We start from the raw sequence: 18,607 nt of genomic DNA on the forward strand, positions 1-18,607 counted from the left end.
ACGGACGAGAGGAAGCTCCCCTCGTGTGGGTATTTATAGAGTTGTTGCGGGGGAAGGCTGGACTTCTTGTCTTGGAGGGCGGGTTGCCAATGGATCGGATCTATTTTTTGGGTATATAACCCGAGTTATTTCGTGTGCGTACCCATACTTGTGAAGAATGATCCGGGTTTTGAACGACGAGTCAGCAGAACCTGATCCATTTTCACCCTTAATCAAAGGTGCTAATTTTTATTGCTTAATCCTGTATATGAGTTTGGTCTTTTGGATGGCATCACTTGAAGGTTCACCCTATCCATATCAGTGGTTAGTTACACTTATCCGGATCTGGAATTTGGGTTGCACATTGTCGTGATTTTCTATCATCAGTAGATTATGAAGCGTTTGATTGCATGGACAGCAACATGCACGTGTCGCTACTGTCTGCGTCCCACACTCACATTGCAAACTGCAGATACACAAGACTCTTGGAACACTGTGTTTCATGTGTCTAACAAAACACCTTTTAGGGTGTGTTTGAATCACAGTTTGTGCCCATCCGCAGGACGCACCAAGTGTGTGCCTCATGCACGTCAGTGCGCCCACGCAAATGCCAGACACAATATTGGTGCATCATGCAACACTGTTTTGGTGTCCACCGTTGCTCCATGCCCCTCTCCCCCACAACTCTCACATGGAACAATGGAGAACGGAAAGGCACAAACACACCATTTTTTTGGGGGGCACTGTCAACTGACACGTGTGGATGTCCCTTGTTATTCTGTCCACAATTAAAACACACCATTAAGGGTATATTTGATCGCTTGTCCACGGTTGGACTAAATGAACAAAAAGAACGAAAAAGAAAATTGGTTCTATTTGTTTTGTAACAACTGTTTCAAGTTCAACGTTTGTTTGAACCGTACTCAAATGCTATGTTTCAAATGTCCGTTGTTTGATGATGATGTGCGGACAACTTGGATAGTCATGGATAATGGGTCAAATTACTTTGTTTTGGATCATATGAGCCGATCCATTCACCATTTTTCATGTTTTAACAAGTTTATTGTGGTTTTTTGTTTGGATATGGATGCAATTATGAAATTATATCTAAAATCATGAGTTTTTGTCATGAATATGAATTTGAAATTGGATTTTTGCTCTGAATATGGATCTCGAATGGGATTTTTGCCTCGAATATGAAGTTTTGCTTTAAAAATTACACAACCAATTCCACAACCCTCACCAAGAAAACAAATAGCATACGGTTTCCACCAATGGATCATTCAGCATATAACTAATCCTTCTGCATGGACCAGGAGAAAGTAGTCTCCTCATGTTAGTTATAGGCATTGTGACAAAAGTTTAAAACGGCAATTTCTCGGTAGTGAATTTCTCGGGAGATTTTCAACTTTTTGAATATTTCTTGAGTTTTTTTTGGCAAAATCTTGAGAATAAATTAAAAAATCTAAAAAAGAAAAAATAAATAAAATAAATTTACTAAATTTTACATGAAAAAAATATATAAAATCTATTTTCAAACTCACTAGCCATATCTAAAAACTATCAAGCATCAAATAAGTATAGACAACAAATCATGCAGTTTTATGTTGTTTTCTTTTTGTGGCTTTCACTTGTAAATTCTGATCAAAACAGACAGAAGTTCATCTTGAATGATAGTTGTCGATTTCTTCTTGTAGGGTGCTACCAGTAAAAGGATCAAGATTGATTTTATACATATAGAAAGAGAAGAAAACAATATCAATTTATTCAGCTAAGCATCTAAGACGATCAAAGATTCCCCTGTTTTCGTCTTATAGGGCAAAACTCTTATAGGGTAGAACTATGTTTTTCCTTCAATTTTTTTCTATAGGGCAAGGAGCTCATCTAGTGAATCTCATATTGTTGCACTTAATGTCTTGCTTTCACATGCTAAGGTCGTAATAACCTCCCAAAGTGAAAGTTTCTTGCTTGTCTCCAGAATATGTGTGCTTGCTTGTGTGTGTGTTAGATTACACTACCCCACATGTTCATTGCTTTGTGATTACAATGGGTATGCATTAATCACAAAGAGCAGACAACAAAGTCAACTCCTCACAGTGTTAGAGGGCCCTCAACCTTATTGTAACCGACATATAACAAAGCCTACCTCTTGCAGATGTATATGATCCTAACACATGTCGACCGATAGATTAAGAGCATCATTTTGTATGACAGCAAAAAAAAAATTATGTTAACCAACTGTAAACTCTGTGTTGTAAATGGTTCTACCATGTCATTTTCTCATCACAATTTGATTGAAGAAAGATTGAAGAAATTAAGCAGAGTGATGATATAATTCTTTCCATTGATGAAGTGCATACTTTAATTGGGGCTGGTGCAATTGAGAGAGCAATAGATGCTGCAAATATTTTGAAACCAGCTCTTGCAAGGGGTGACCTTTAGGTGATTTAACTTTCAGAATATACAGAAGTGTCCGCTTATATTTGTAATGTGCATTACATAGAAGATTTTACCGTTACTTGTATGATTATTTGTTGTAATTCATTTGCAGTGTATTGGTGCTACAATGCTAGATGAGTACAGGAAACACATTAAGAATAAAGTGGGATACATCTCATCACAATTTTATTCCAAACATCAGTTACATATTATCGATGTGAATACAACTTTTATGCACCAAAGGCAGAATTCAAGCAAAAAGAGGATAAAAATGCCAGTTAAAGCAAAAATAGATGCCCAATTGACACTATTACTACAAGAATCCTACACAATCACCAATAAATCAACAAAAATAGATGCTCAACTTGTTTGGTAAGAGTGGTTAGTGCACACCACCATGTGTTGGGACGTTGCAACTTGCAAGTTTCAAACTCCAACAATACGTTGTGTAATTGGTGGGGATCAGATTAACCCAATTTGCCTATAAAAAAAAAGGAATCCTACAAAATTGAGAACAAGCAATCGTTGCCTTCGTTACATAGAAAAAAATCCATATCTTGTTTTAGAAGCAGGAAGAAAAGAGAGACCCACGGTGGGACTCCCACCCCAAAAGGAAGAACAAAACAAGACCCATGAGGGTTGACCTGTATTGCTCCTGTAGATTCTACCAGAGAATGGTTATTGTAAGTAACTGTATTACCAGAGAACATACACACAATGAGAGAGAGGGAGAAATGAACTGGTTGAAGTCGCCCCTTGCAGCATAATAGAATATTTGTGTTTTTGTGTTTTTTGCAAACTTAGGGTTTTAAGAGTTTTTAAAGAATCATGTAAGATAAAAAGGGTAACAAACATATTGCGAGAATTAGTAAATCTCGCGATATTAACCCCGAGAAAATGTCACAAAAAAAATCTCGCGAGATTTTGTAAATCTCGCGAGATTTTGTAAATCTCGCGAGATTTAGCCATTTAAAACGTTCAAAGTAATTTTCACATTTTTTTCGCAAGAATTTCGTAAATATCGTGATATTTGTCACTATGGTTCTAGGCACATTTTTCCTTTGAGTTGGCAATCACATTTATTTAGATGGGAAAACCAAGACCTAAAGAAGGCAGTTTTAATCTGCTTTTCAACAACAGAATTATCTCATTTTCATATAGATATGAAGCAGAGGCAGCAATTAAGACAAAGCATACCTTGTTGTCCAAGCACTATAACAGAAAACATTTTCATCAATGGATCATTCAAACTGAACCAATAATCTTTCAACCAAAGAAATTTAAATGGCAAATGCTTGCATTCTTCAAAACAACCACAAAGATGAAGCACATTGCTTTTTTCAGAACAATGAGATCAGCTCGCTCAATTGCTTAAGTTAATGAAATTGGATAAAATCACTTGCAAAACTCTCTTAATTGACCAAGGAAGTAAATATTTAAGTTGCCCCTCCAATCAATGCCATTAATAACATCAGCAGGCTACCTCACCCAACATGACCACAAGCTAGTTAGTAAAGATGCAACCTACCACCCCCAAAACCCACAGACCAAAGTCTTTCTTCTCCATCATTATCAAATCTCCATCATCATCAATTGTAGCCATCCAAGAAACCAACTAACATACCAGCAAAGCTTTCTTATCTCTTAAATAACCCCCAAGCCAATTGCCAATTACTTTTCAAAACATATGTCAATATTTCCAATTTACTCTCACAAAAGTTATTAAACACCATTTTACTTTCAACAGTTAATACATTCTTGTCATGACTTTTTTTATCTCAAACAACAAAGCCCACCAACAAATAAAAACCTTGTCTTAATCTAGTAATTTTCATCACTCAACAACAATGAACAATTGGTATGTCTTAAGGCTAAAACACAAATTTTATATTGAGCATAAAAAGAGAAAATTGAACACATGCTTTCATGATAGAAAATACAATAATTTTAACTCCATAGTCAATGTTAACCCAGCATTAAACTAATCAACTAAAGATGCAACGGTAAGGGGTATGGAATTAATGTAGGCAAAAGTTTGAAGACCACAAGAAAAATGTGAAATTATGACAGGTAATCAATTTTGATATGAAGTTTGGTGAATATTTAAAAATAAATAAATTACAATATGCATAGTTTTGCATCAGCTTAGAGCATAATAGTTATCTTTTCAAGTATCTCCCTCTTTTAAGGTTTTGTGCCAAGGTTTCACCGAAAATAGTAAGCCCTACTCAAGACACACAAGCTTACTACTTAAGGCCATACTAAAGCTCCACGTTTATAATTGTACGACTACGACTCCACCATCCAATGTGTTTCACAAACATAGAGACACTTACAACATTCTTTGCAAGAGACCACAGATTACCAAGGATTTGGAAAGTGATTATATCACTTACCTGATCGAGGATGATCCTCCCTCTTTCCAAGATGCAATGGCTTCACCTGAAGCAAGACATTGAAAAGAAATCATAAAGAGTAAAATGGACTTCATTGTCTCTAATGACACTTTGGAACTGGTTAACTTCCTTCGTGGTAGCTTCACTATTGGGTGCAAATGGATCTTTAAGAAGAAGTTAAAACCAGATGGATCCATTGATAAGTACAAGGTGAGACTGGTTGCTAAAGGGTTCAAACAAAAGGAATGAATAAATTATTTTGACACCTATTCTCTGGTTACTCGAATGACCACAATTAAGATGCTTATAGCACTGACCTCCATTTATGATCTCTCAGTCCATCAAATGGAATTGAATATTATTTTTTTACATGACGATCTTAAAGAAGAGATCTATATGGATCAACCTGAGGGTTTTGTGGCTCCTGGTAATGAAAATAAAGTTTGCAGACTTGTTAAGTCATTATATGAACTAAAACAAGCTCCTAAACAATTGCATTAAAAGTTTGATAAAGTTATTTTATCATTTGGCTTTATTGTCAATGTATCTGATAAATGTATTTATTGCAAAGTTAAAAGTGATCCATGTATCATTTTATACCTGTATGTAGATAATATTATATTGTTTGGTTTCAATGTGAGAATTATGAATGAGACGAAATTGTTTCTTCGTTGTAAATTTGATATAAAGGACATGGGTATTGCAAATGTGATATTAGGCTTAAAACATACTCGTTCAGTTGAGAGAATAATTATTTCTCAATCTCACATTGTTGAGAAAGTACTTGAGAAATTTGACTATAACCAAGAAAAATTTGCAGCAACTCCATATGACCCTTCAACTCCTCTTTATAATAATACCGCTAGTATTCATGTGTCTCAAACAAGGTATTCCTAGATTATTAGAAGTTTGATGTATCTTGCAAATTGCATAAGACTAGATATTTCATTCTCGGTGACAAAATTAAGTAAATACACAAGATGTCCAAATTACACTCATTGGAAGGCATTTGACAGGGTGCTTAAGTACCTGAAAGGAACTACTTCATTGAGTTTGCATTACAAGAGATTCACTGTCGTTCTTGAGGGATATAGTGATGCGAGCTGGATTACCATGAACTATGAGAGTTATGGCATAACAGAGTATATATTTACATTTGGTGGTAGCGCAGTCACCTGAAGATCAGTAAAGCAGACCATCTTGTCACGATCTACTTTTGAGGTTGAGCTCTATGTTTTAAATATTATAGGAATGAAAGTTGAACGATTAAAGAGACTTTTAGAGAAACTTCCTTTAATGAGAAGACTAATTCCTGCAATATTTGTGCATTGTGGCAATATGACCATAATTGCAAAGATCAAAAGCACAAAATATAATCCAAAGCAGAGAAGATACATCTAAGTCAAAATAAAATTTGTAAAAGAACTGGTGTCTCAGTTAGTGGTTGTTGTGGACTATGTTGGATCCAAAGAGAACACAATTGATCCATTAACAAAATGACCAGATAAGTCATTAGTCCTTAAATCTAAAGAGGAAATGTGATTGAAACCCATCAGTAGTTCATCTACAGTGGAAACCCAACCTATCTGAGTGGAGATCTCACAAAGTAGGTTCAATATGGTAATAACAAGTTGTAGGGTGAATTGGATAGCACCTTTTTAATGTGATACTATGTATATGTGTCTTTTCCCCTTATTACTCTGGAAAGGTGTTGTAACTGCAAGTTAAAAAAAAGTTAAAACTCTGGATGAGTTCAAAGTCTTCTAGGCGAGATGTTAGCAGTGCATCTCTTGAGAAGCCCACCTATGTGATTATGATTGTGTGGCCGCAGTTTAAGAAATTGGGTTATTCGTGAAGTCACTCATGAAACAGGATTCAGACGCATGACCATTAACGCGCTGCCCCTAAAGATTACAACCAGAACCTTTATCATGTTGTTGCTAATGAATACTCCTACATCAAAGGTTCAAGTTCAAGACTTTAGTTCACTTCATTCCTGTGGGGGTAAAGTTAGTCAACTAAGGTACTGGTTTAAACCAGAAGGTACCATTACTGAAAGCATGATATGTCCTGTTGCAGATTACTCCATCTTGCATCTTTGTTTTCTCTTGTTTTCATTTTTTGAATTTGTGGGAGAATGTTGGATGTAGGAAGAGATGATGAGTTAATTCAAATAAAGAAAACATATGAGGACCACTCTTTTTATGGAGTATTTTTTGGACTTTGATGATGTGGAATAGTCCCATATTAAAGAATCTCAAAATAAGTTGTGGAATTTATAACCTACATGGAGATTCTAACACTTGTTCCATAGAATAAGAAAATGGGATGGCTACCACACACATGCACGCGGATGCACGCCCGCCCGCCGCGCCGTGCCAGGCCGGGTTCAGGTATGGGTAATTGGCCCTTTAGGGCCATATCCATTCTAAGACCAATGTTTGTTTTGTCCCACATTACTGTTTTTATTTGGATTAAATAATGTGTTAAGAGAAATGGATACCAGATCATTCTGTTATCGGGTCAGGTCACTTCGTATTTTGTAACGGGTCTCTTTTACGTTTTGTAACAGTTCAAGGGTAATAAAACATGGTTAGAAAGTTAAGGTTTCATATACGAAGACGCATGTGACTCTTGCATTTTTAGGTTTTCTATCTTGCTGCTATATATATATATATTCACTGTGGGTGTTCCTCTGAAAGGGAAGTTCTGCAACATCCGTTCGCTGAGGTTGTCTTAGAAGGACGATCTACCATTAGAGTGCACCGATTTAGATTGTCGAGGTTATTGTATCCTAGGAGAAGAACACCAGACCTTTTTTGCACCGTATGTGGGGGTGAATTTTCTCTAAAGAGAATATTCTTATACGCCTTAGCCTTTCGCAGAATAATAACATGTTTCATTTATTGTTTATATTTTATTCAATGCATATGTTTGATTTGGTGCCTTTATCTGGATTTTGGTTTCGAACCAGATATGACATGCTTGAACCCTGTTACGATGTGAATCAAATGTTTTATTTGCATATTATGTTATATGAAAATCTGATTTATATCATGTTTCTGTTTTTTATTCTAACAAATGTCACATTTTCCCTCTTCTTTGGTTCTGCTTGGGTTCCTAAATCAACAAACGAAAGCGGAATCCAATCAGAAAAGGAAGCATTTCTCATATAAAAACACAAAACAACAACAATTCAGATAACGCAATAGAGTTTACTTTCTCTAAAATTACAGTTGAATCGATGAGGCATGTGGCATTGGTAACACATACGGCCCATCTCGGTAGTCTTCCTCCTAATCGCCTTCACGCTCCAGTTATTTGCCCAACCCAACACGTCAAATTCCACATAGAATCCCAAAACCTCAACACCCCAAAAATTTGACAGCTACTCGGAGCCACCGCCACCACCTGGCGCCGATGACGAACCACTACAGCCATCATGACCTCTGCCCGCTGCACAGAGAGAGGGTCGGGCATGCCCTCGAGAAAGTTTTTTTTTTGAAATTTGTTCCACCCATCCTTATTATTTTCATAGCAGGAGTGGGGGTGGAACGATTTTAACATGCTTTTATGGACGCAACAGACACCGTGTTTGCCAAAAAATGTGGTCTTTTTGGCTTTTTTGTCCTGCACAACGAGCGAGACGTGCCATCAAACATACCCTAAGTGTCTCACGGTGTTTCAGCCCTCCCCACTTTGGATAAAAACATATATATATATATATATATATATATATATAAAAATAAATAAATAGGCCTGTGTTAACTAAAATATGCTAAATGAAATGTGATAAATGATTTTTTTTGCTCTTTCAATAATTTTTTTTGCAGTTCTGTCCACATAAATGTATTGGGCATGGTCGATTTACAAGGAATCCATACCTGCATCATGTGTTTTTTATGAAAAAAGTGATATTTGGAGCCTAAAAAATTTACAAAGATTTTGGACTGTTGATTTTTTGAATGTAATTAAACCCACCCGTGTGTTAGAATAAAACACTTCAAGAGCTGATCCCTATAAAATCAAGTACATAGATCACATCTGTATGATCAGAATTTAAAAATAAAATGAAAAGACCTAAAAAACTCATTTAGCATGGATCCAACTCTCTCTATATATGTACATTAAAAAATGAGCAAAACACTTGAAACAGAAACTTGGATTGTTCAGGATACATCTATAGTCAACTAATAGTATCCAAATAGGATTGTTCTGTACAGCCTTATTTGCTTGTTTTTTGAATGGATTGCAATGTATTCCCTCCCCCGATTGAAAATGACTCATTTTATTACAATATAAGCATGCAGGCTAACTTATTTGACACCAACACTGGTAAATGAAAATTTATAACAAAACCCATATGGACCATACTCCGTTAACATCAGCAACATTCTCAGGTGTTTGCACATACAGCAGCTTTTGCCTTTAAAAAAAAAGAAAAAGAAAAACATGAAAAAAATTGAGGGCTCCACTTGTCTGGCAGGAGCAGTTAGTGCACTTCACCTTGTGTTGGGATGTTGCAAGTTCAAACTCCAATTGGTATGGTTGTATAGCTGGTAGGGGTCTGCCTAACCCCAGCTTTCTCTGTCAAAAAAAAAAAAAAACATGAAAAAATGTTTATATACCTAATATATAATTTAAAATGTTTTGCATTAGAAAAGATGGATGGAGAAAAAATGACATGAAAAAACAAAAAAAAAATCATCAAACAATGTAAAAGGGAGTAATTTGGTATTTCTTTTATATAGACGGGCAAATAAAAAAAAATGTGCAAAAGACGCTTCCTTGAAAATCAAATTAGGGTATAGGAAGTACGGAATTCAAATTAAAGAATTAAAGCAACCTGAACTTGCGGTCCGCTAAAATTGGATCTACAATTGATTTTATTTGAAAAGTAACATCTATGTTCTAAGATGAATCCTTTTTTTGGCCAATTTTATGGGAAAGCCGGAGTTTCATTTGGTTTGTATTGTTCTAAATACAGGGGGTACCTTTAACATTCATGATGGTGTTGTGGAATTTCTAGAAATCAATAAAAATCACAATAAAATTATGGCATCGTTAAAACATTGTCCATTTTTTAAATTTCTTGCAATTTTACATTAAAACGGCCTCATTTCTTAAATATTTTAAATCTTATATAAGCAGTTTTTTTTTTCTTGTGTGAGGTTACATGAGAAACACAAAATTCTAGTTTATTGTGGGAAATTTTGTTGCTCAGAAAATCCCAATAATGAGATTTGTTGAATCGGGTATGGTATTGGATCCACCGAAAATGGAACATAAAAACCCAACGTGTTTTTATTCAAAAATTAGTTGTGATGTCAAATCGCCAATAATACCACATACTCATAGAGAGATGCACTTTATAAACGTTTGATTGTTAATACATTTTTGATTGTAGCTGGACTATTTTATTATTATTATTATTATATATATATTTTTAGAGCATATCAGGTAGCTCTCTCTGATACCGTTCATCCAGAAGATGAATAACCTCAAAACACTGTGGCTGTGTTCTTTCATCTTAGATGGATCTTACAAATTTTTTCCGAGCCATTGATGCTGGAGATGAAGGGCATCTAGAGAATACAATGCAGACTACTGAAGATGATATAAGAACCCTATGTTTGAGAGGCCGTTCATCCCGTGAATAAATGGTAAGCTGTTTCATGGCAGTTTCATCTATCACTTTATTGTGACAGAACCCGGCTTCTTGTATTTCTCAGAGGCCTCTAACCTGAGACACTTTTTTTTTTTGTTTTGACATGGGGCTGGACGATAACTCTCATGAGGTTTGAACTTAGGCCTTTTGGTTATAATAATTAACACCTTTTTTGACTTTTACTCGAAAAAAGCTAGCTTAAGAACATATACCTAGTCACGATGGCTCTGCCTGCCATACTTAAAGTAGCTGTCTTGGCATCATAAAACTCCGAGAGCTTACCCCTGGCCCCGAGGGTCTAGACACCTTACCAACTGACAATCGCAGTTGGATCAATATTTTTTGCCAAAGCCGATTATAGACCTATTAACGATTCGGGTTTGTCTAGGACCGGCTGTATTTGTTCTGGATCCGACTTGGTATCGGATACATATGCGAACACGGATCCCATACCACAATACACTTCGGATCTAGATCGAACGAACCCGATCCATTTTCATTCCCACGTCAATGTACCTCTCGGTTTTTCAGTTTCTATTTTTCCATTTTCCATTTTCATTCTTATTTAATAAAATTTCTTCACGGTGAAGGGTTTACAGGAGAGGCGAGAGATCCCATCTCTCGTACTATATATATAATCTCTCTCTCTCTCTGTCTCTCTCTACGAATCCGCCGGTCGATGCAATGGTCGTCTGTAAATGCCGAAAGGTAATTTCGCTTCCTTCTTTCGGTAATTGGATCGATCGGAGCTCATTCCTGTTGTTTTCTCTTTGTCAAGTTTGGTGGTCCGTCCCGTTGTAGATTGCGTTTGTTCGTTGATCTGGTCTTCCGATCTTCTATCTCAAATTTTTATCCAGTTTTGGATCTTTGGGTATTTCGTCTCTGTTTTTTCGCGAAATTTTGTGATGATGAGAGGAGTGAATACGAGAATGTGGTTGCCGATTCACGCATAATCTTTAGTTTTTTTGGTCTAAATCCGTGGCTTCTGATGCTTCTCGCGCGAGATTAGTTTTCTGGACGCGTAATTCACGCATCCATCTTTGATTCCGTGCGTAATTGGAGCCAGAAATGGTTGAATTTCTTCAGTATGCTTTATATTTGCAACTATTATGTTTAATGATTGGTGGAATATCGGTGATACGGAAGTGGACATCGATAAAATTTATGTTTTGAACTTCACATTGATAAGTTGTTAGGAGTTCTGACGATGTAAGATGGCTGTGTCATGTTCATCAATTAGCTCTTAAGAAACGCGTTCCTACTATTGTTGTATTCTCCTCTTTTGGCGATCAAGATGAAGTTCAGTATGATAGAAATAATCCTTTGTTTGCTGGACATTGATTACTACCTGATGTTAAGACAACATTTTCTATCATATATTAAATTACTTGGAAGACTTCAAAGTTTTGATTTCATTGTTTCTTTTTTGGGGAAAATCTTGCCCAAAAGTATGAGAACTTATTCATTTTCAACAAGAAAATCATAATGGTTTTTAACGCATAACTAAAATAATCCGAGTGTTTAACCGTGTGAGTATATCACTTTATTCTTTTCTTGATATTAAAAAAGATGTCATAAGGCTGTAAAATAACCATTTCAACATCAAGGAGAAGAATGAATGTAGTAAAGAATCCCTATATTTATGAGGCATCAGGTTGTAATGGAAAATAAAAAGCCGACTTAATTATAGAAACATATAGTTTGACATACGACACAAACACCGTATACAAACTAGTAACTACGTGTGAGTGACATCTCACGGTATATAAACTAGGTTTGAAGAGCGGTAATGTGTTCATGCAGTATAAAATATGCAAGTGGTGGGAAGTTGAAATTTTCTAGTAAATACAATATGGCTGATGACAAGAAGGTAAATACTTGGCCAATTCTTATAAAATACAGGCTATCAAATTCAAGTCGTTGAGGTTTATTTCAATGATCTACATTCCACTCAAAAGGTTGTCTGCATTTGGCAATGAAGTGGCTCGGCCTCAGATTTTGCAAAGCTGATAACTGGAGTTCATTTGATGAGCATGATGAACAAGATTGTGACTGCACTTGAGCTTGTTTACTAAATGAACCAAGCTTGAGCTTACATGACTTCAAGTTAATTAAAATGCATGTTAAGTGTATAACGTTTGGATACAGTATTTCATAGAGAAGCCAATGTTAATATGGTGTTATACTGGTATACTGTTGCTTTTGCATCTGGGTTCTCAAGTTCAAACCATAACATGTTAAAAAATAAAAGATAATTATTTTTTAAACGATATGGCTTGGCTTTACCAAGCAGAGTTATTGAAGCTTTGCTTAAGCTTAAGCTTGTTATGAAGTGTTGCAGACCGAGCTTGAACGTCTGAGCTTTTGGCTGTGCTTGGCTATATCCCTGATTGTAAGTTAAATCATAGGTGTGTTATTTTCCAGAAGTTAAATCATAGGTGTGTTCATTCTGAGTTACAAGAACAATCTATTTTTCAATATCTTTGACTGATTCCAGAAAAAAAAAGAGACTAGGTTATGTCTATATAGGATTTATATACGGATATAGATATCTGATCATGAATTCATGTACCAAATATTTCTCTATCGATGCATCCGATATTTTGGTTCTGCCAATGGCGAATAAATCCGAATCATGAAAAGGAACGCTCATTTCTAGTTTCCTATAGCGGACAAAAAAGAAAGAGTTATCCTTTTTTCTATCGGTTAATTAAGTTAAAGAGGAAAGAGGAAAATATTAAAAGTTTCTTTTTTTGGTTCGACTCATGAAAACATATACTCTGGGTGAAAATAAATACTCTGGAATTTTAGATTCATCCGAGGGAGAAAAAAACAATAAAAAAACAATCAAAAAATGAAACAGTAACAAAACCATATGATACTATTACTATTAACTTAACCATAACTACTTTATTCAATTATAACTATACTATTTATAAATAGTAGTATAGATCATATTATTATTATAGTAATATAGTATACACAGAAAAGAAATAGAAATTAGGAGAATCTATTAATTGCACAGATATACACAGAAATTGCGAGAATCCATAACATAAATGGGTGATCTTTTCTCAATATCACCACTAAGATCCAACAATTAAATCAGTTGATGGAAGGGAGTGGGGAGATAGAACTGGGAAGCAAGTGGTAGCGAAAGAAGGGATCGGTTGCTCCTTGTCAGTTATTTCATAAATTTAATCTGATTGATAAGGCATAAGACAATTCGGGTATCGGATGGTTATTAGGAATAGGAAAGAATAGTTGAGGCGAGCTAGCATGCCTAGGTCGGTTTGGTACAGTAGAAAGGAAGGACCTGTATTGTATCTTCGAAACCCAATATTTTGGAAAGGGTAGTGTATGGGGAATCATCTATAGACGATTGAACCGTCATATACCCAGATAATGATATGAGGTGTTCGAAAATGGTTGAAGTAGTATATATATATATATATATATATATATATATATATATATATATATATATATATATATATATATACTACTTCAACCATTTTCGACTTGCGTGTAAAAGCTTTTTTTCTTATCTTGACTTTTTTCTTGGTTCATAGTGGTGTTTCTTCAGTGACTTCTATCGTTAGTTGACAGTACTACTGAGTTTCCGTAGTTTTTTTTAGCTTTATAAGCTGCAAATTCTATTAATTGTGTCTTTTATTTCAAGGTCTCTGTTTCCCCTCAAATATTGCTCAGTGGACCATTTTATTTAAATAATAATAAGAATCATAATAACAAGAATATAATAATTTCCCCTCAAATATTGCTCAGTAGACCATTTTATTGAAATAATGATAAGAAACAGAATAACAAAAATTATAATTGGTTTTCTTCATTCCTTCAAAGCTATTTTAGTGATGTTCACTGAGAACTTTATCCTATGTGTGGAAAAAATGGGGCAGTAGCTCTCATACCCTTCTTTTACCTGCTGGTTGATAAAATAACTTAAACTTATTAATGATTTTCTAGATTTGTCCCAAGTTATGTAAACATCAATATGTGAGTTCCATTATATATTGGATATCTTCTTTGTTTGAAGATTTTGAAATTTTCTCGATGTTGTTGCTTTCTGCAAATCAATTTGTCTTATAAACATTCATAAGACTGCTAACATTTGTATTGCTGCATGTAGGCAACAAAGCTTTACTGTTTTGTACATAAGGTTCCTGTATGCGGAGAGTGCATTTGTTTCCCGGAGCACCAAATATGTGTGGTAAGTTGGTAACTTCTTTCATTTTGTGTTAACTATGTGCTATTCTGCATAACATTGACGAAGAAGTTAAAATGAATGATTCATTGACTTGTTAGATTCACAAATGTTTTGCTTGTTGCTAGTCATTTTTGGTGCAGACCAGGAGCTTCTTTTTCTTTAGGTGTAAAGAGGTTCTAGTTACTGAAAAATCTTTTAGTTTTGTTTGGTCAAGTACTTGGGTCACTGTTTCTCTGGGATAGCTCCATGGTTTTGGCTGTAATACAATGAACTTACTTTTCTGATAGAAAATCTACAGTTCTGTGTGTACGTGCGCACGTGTCACAATGTCCACCGTGGAATTGCTTGAAGCTGAGTTTCCTTTTGTCTTACAGTTATAAAAAACATTTCTGTGTGCTTTCTGACTCATGATTGACTGCAACAAAAGAGAGTTTCCAAGGGAATATGCCGCTCCTAAAATCATCCCAAGCACTGCTAATGTGGCTACTAACTACTAAGCTATTTCTTTGGAAAGCTCCTACTGAGATGGGAAGTTCCCCAAAAAAGCTTGGTAGCCAATTATTTGTGTACATGTGCACAGGTTTTATTTATTTCACCGTTGATATGCCCTGTCACTCCAGCAAGAACTTGGTGAGTAATGTGTCATAGAAATTCCGAGTCTCACAGCATCATGTTTTCTGAGACATTGGTTGTGGCATGTCATTGTGTGATATTGCTTATGCATGGAACCAACGGCCCTCCCAGTTTGATCCCATTTTTTTTTGTGTGGAGTCTAACTGTTAAGGAATGTGCAAGTTTTATTTCTGGATGTTGTTTAGAATGGGTTTCACAAATATTGCACAAGGCATTTTTGGTCTCATGTTTGGAAACTAGACAATCATGGTTTGGATTATCACTTTCCACAGTTTGTCGTATGGCTAAAAGGATGTCAAACTCTTCCTGCCATTATTCTGTTTCTTTTATGATTGGAATGGAGGTGCTTGAAATGTTGACTACCATTATAATGAGTTGCTGTTGAATTGTAAAATTAGTGAAGCAATAGCATGAGCTTTATGTATGCATAGTTGTATTTCCTTTTTCCACAAGTTCCTGTGCAATACAAATAATCTCTCTTTATTAAAACAGTTCTTTTGATTGTAGAAATAAATTTCACATAGGCAGTTCAATATTGTTGCAAGCCTTCAGTAGAGCTTTTTAGCTATCCCAAACTATTTCTAGAAGTTGACTCAAATTTCTTTGGCCTTCAAAACTTATGTCGTCTTTGTGGAATCTTAAGAAATATCCACAGGCACTCTCCCAGTGTTTCAAGCACTTTATAAATCTGCCATATATTTTGCTCCCAAAAGGTACAAAACTCATTATATTGGTGAGGAAAATGTGCATGCTAATGAACACACAAACACAAATATACATATGAACACACATCCATACTCACAGCCATGCTCCCATCGACATCCACCTTTTGAGAGACACATATACACATATATGTATATGTAAAGGCCTCTTAGGAATACGTTTTCTGTTTTCTTTTTTTCTCAAGTGCTAATGAGAGAAGAGCACCAAGTCTCTGTCACATTTTGAAAGAAATTGTGCTAATAAAGCCTGATCTACATTTTGTAATCCCTTTTCATGAACAAGGATTCCCTAAAGATTTGTCATAAAAAATGGTTTTTCCTTGAGTTATTCAACTTAAGCTAGGTTGTTAATGAAATTCTGCTTTTGTACACAGTCCATTCCTGAATTTTGACTTCTGTTCCAAGGAAACACTGCAATGATTGAAGTGATGTTGTTTCAGATCATGGTGGAAGCTTGATTTCGCTTGTTTGGTTGCAGCATGATTTCATGATTGATCTAATCCCAATTTCGTGTAGAGTGTTTAACTGATGTCTGGTTAGTTCTGTCCGATGAAAAAAATGATACAAGCTTTGGACAATAGATACATTTCAAAGTTTCCTTTATGCCTCTAGAACCAGGCTTAAGGTGCCGTTCATAGTTACTAGATCCGTTAGTTGATGATGCATTATGCTTTGAGAGCTGCTAAACTCTAGAATTTAGTTTCATAAGGAAAATGTTATAAATATCCCTAGAGGCATATAAACTCCTTTTAAACTAGTTACTATTTAATCACTAGAATGTCTGCAATTATTTGCATTCTTGTTGGATCCACAATGGTACTGGATAAAACTTCATTGTATATTCTTGATAATAGTGAAATCAAAAGGTTTCATGCCCATGTTCTTGATGATAGTTGCCATAGTTGGAAATGATGTAGAAAATAAGAAGTAATAGATCTGAGTAACCGATACTAGAATGAACATCACGGAAGTGAGCAAGAAGTACTTTGATGACGTGCTTCGGTAACTTCCCCATGTAAGGAAAGCCCATTCGTGGATGTGGTCCAATCGAGACCACTATTCTTTAGGGTGTTTTTGGATAGGGGTTAAAAAATGTTGCATGCATGATAACTTTGCGATGATTTGCATTGACACCTCTATTTGCATCATAATTCCCCAAATATGGATTATCTTGGTGTTATGTTTCACCTAAAACCCCCATCATACATATGAGTGTTCTAGCTTCAAGAGAAAGGAGGATGAAAATGGTGCCATATCAGCTGGAATTTCAGGGAATCTTGTGAGTGGAGATTTACATTCCTATATCTAAACACAACTTAAGTTAAGTTCAATTCGTTATGAGCAATAACTGTCTCTTTTAAAATGAGTTTTGAAACTCTATTTCTTCTAAGTATTTGCTGATGTAATCGTAGTTCTTTCAAAATTTGGATTACAATATGTGCCATTTCTTAAGCTATTCTATGAAACACATTCCCACCATTAGCATAAGTTTGGGTGCACCCACTTGCATCTTCAGTATGACGGTAAAAAAGGGTTAGGGTCTCAGTCAAGTTCTCAACTGAACCATATCTTTTTCAAGATATGGTCTGTACTAGTATCCTTGTGAAAAATGGACGTGGATCTTGTAAAATTCGGCATGAATCCGGATCTGACCCAGGATTACCGAAAACACTATAGAACATAGCACAAAATGCAGCACTTCCGAAATGCACGGGGACAAACCCATTTTAATTGGGAAGCCTGCTTCCCAATATTGGAAAGTGAGTTTCCTTTTTCTTTGGGCGACTTAGACAGTTTTAGCTTTTAATAAAATTTTTTAATCCAATTTCGGGAAAACTCAATTCCTATTCGCTTTCTTTTCGCTTTCCACTCGAATATTAGGTCGCTTCCCTCTTTGTTTTTCCTTCGATTTCGGTTTGATTCCTATGTCACCTCCGGTTCGCTTCTCTTTTCGCTTTTGAGATGATTCTCAGTTCGCTTCCAAGTCGACTTCTCTCCGCTTCCTAAAATTTTAGAAGTGCCTCGCTTCCCACTTCCTCGACTGACAACTTTGATCTGACCACATCGAATTCATGTAGTTTATATGCAATAAAGATAAAAAAGATTGAGAAAGCCATATGATAAAATCCATATGTTTAAAAACTAAGAAAAATAATGCTACAAAAATACAAGTGTTTTGGATATGCAGTGAACTAGTTTGATATGTATCAACCTAGATGTACTGAGCTTCTTAGCCAACTGAAGCATGTCTATATCTGCCTCATCTTGGATGGATGTAGGTACTCAATTGCACCCATAGTTGGTCCATTTCTGTAATGCCCAAAAAATCTCGGACTTGTAACTTTTAGAAAATTTTTGAAAGCCTTGAAATCATTCGTTTATGAGAGTTTTAAATAGCAGTTCAACGGAAAATGGTATTTGAAATAGCAAGTCAATGGATCTTGAGTGTATTACAGCGTAAACTTTCCTTCACAAACAGATTTGGAACCCGTACATTTAAGAAACCAAATAGATTATGAAAATGCAATTTTTAATAGCTTAAGAC

The 18,607-nt window shown here is 35.5% G+C and overlaps 1 protein-coding gene across 1 annotated transcript in view; it reads left to right on the forward strand.

Moving 5' to 3' along the window:
• The first annotated feature begins 11,078 nt into the window (after positions 1 to 11,078).
• The window catches only part of LOC149842232 (uncharacterized), a 35,771-nt gene continuing 28,242 nt past the window's right edge, over positions 11,079 to 18,607 (forward strand). The window contains exons 1-2 of the mRNA XM_089999017.1: positions 11,079 to 11,190; positions 14,630 to 14,710. Of these exons, the coding sequence (XP_089855143.1) occupies positions 11,167 to 11,190; positions 14,630 to 14,710 (105 nt within the window). The 5' untranslated portion in view covers positions 11,079 to 11,166. The remainder of the gene's footprint in view (positions 11,191 to 14,629; positions 14,711 to 18,607) is intronic.

This window comes from Nuphar pumila, chromosome 3 (genome assembly GCF_984573655.1).
Source record: "Nuphar pumila chromosome 3, dmNupPumi1.hap1.1, whole genome shotgun sequence".
Lineage (NCBI taxonomy): Eukaryota > Viridiplantae > Streptophyta > Magnoliopsida > Nymphaeales > Nymphaeaceae > Nuphar > Nuphar pumila.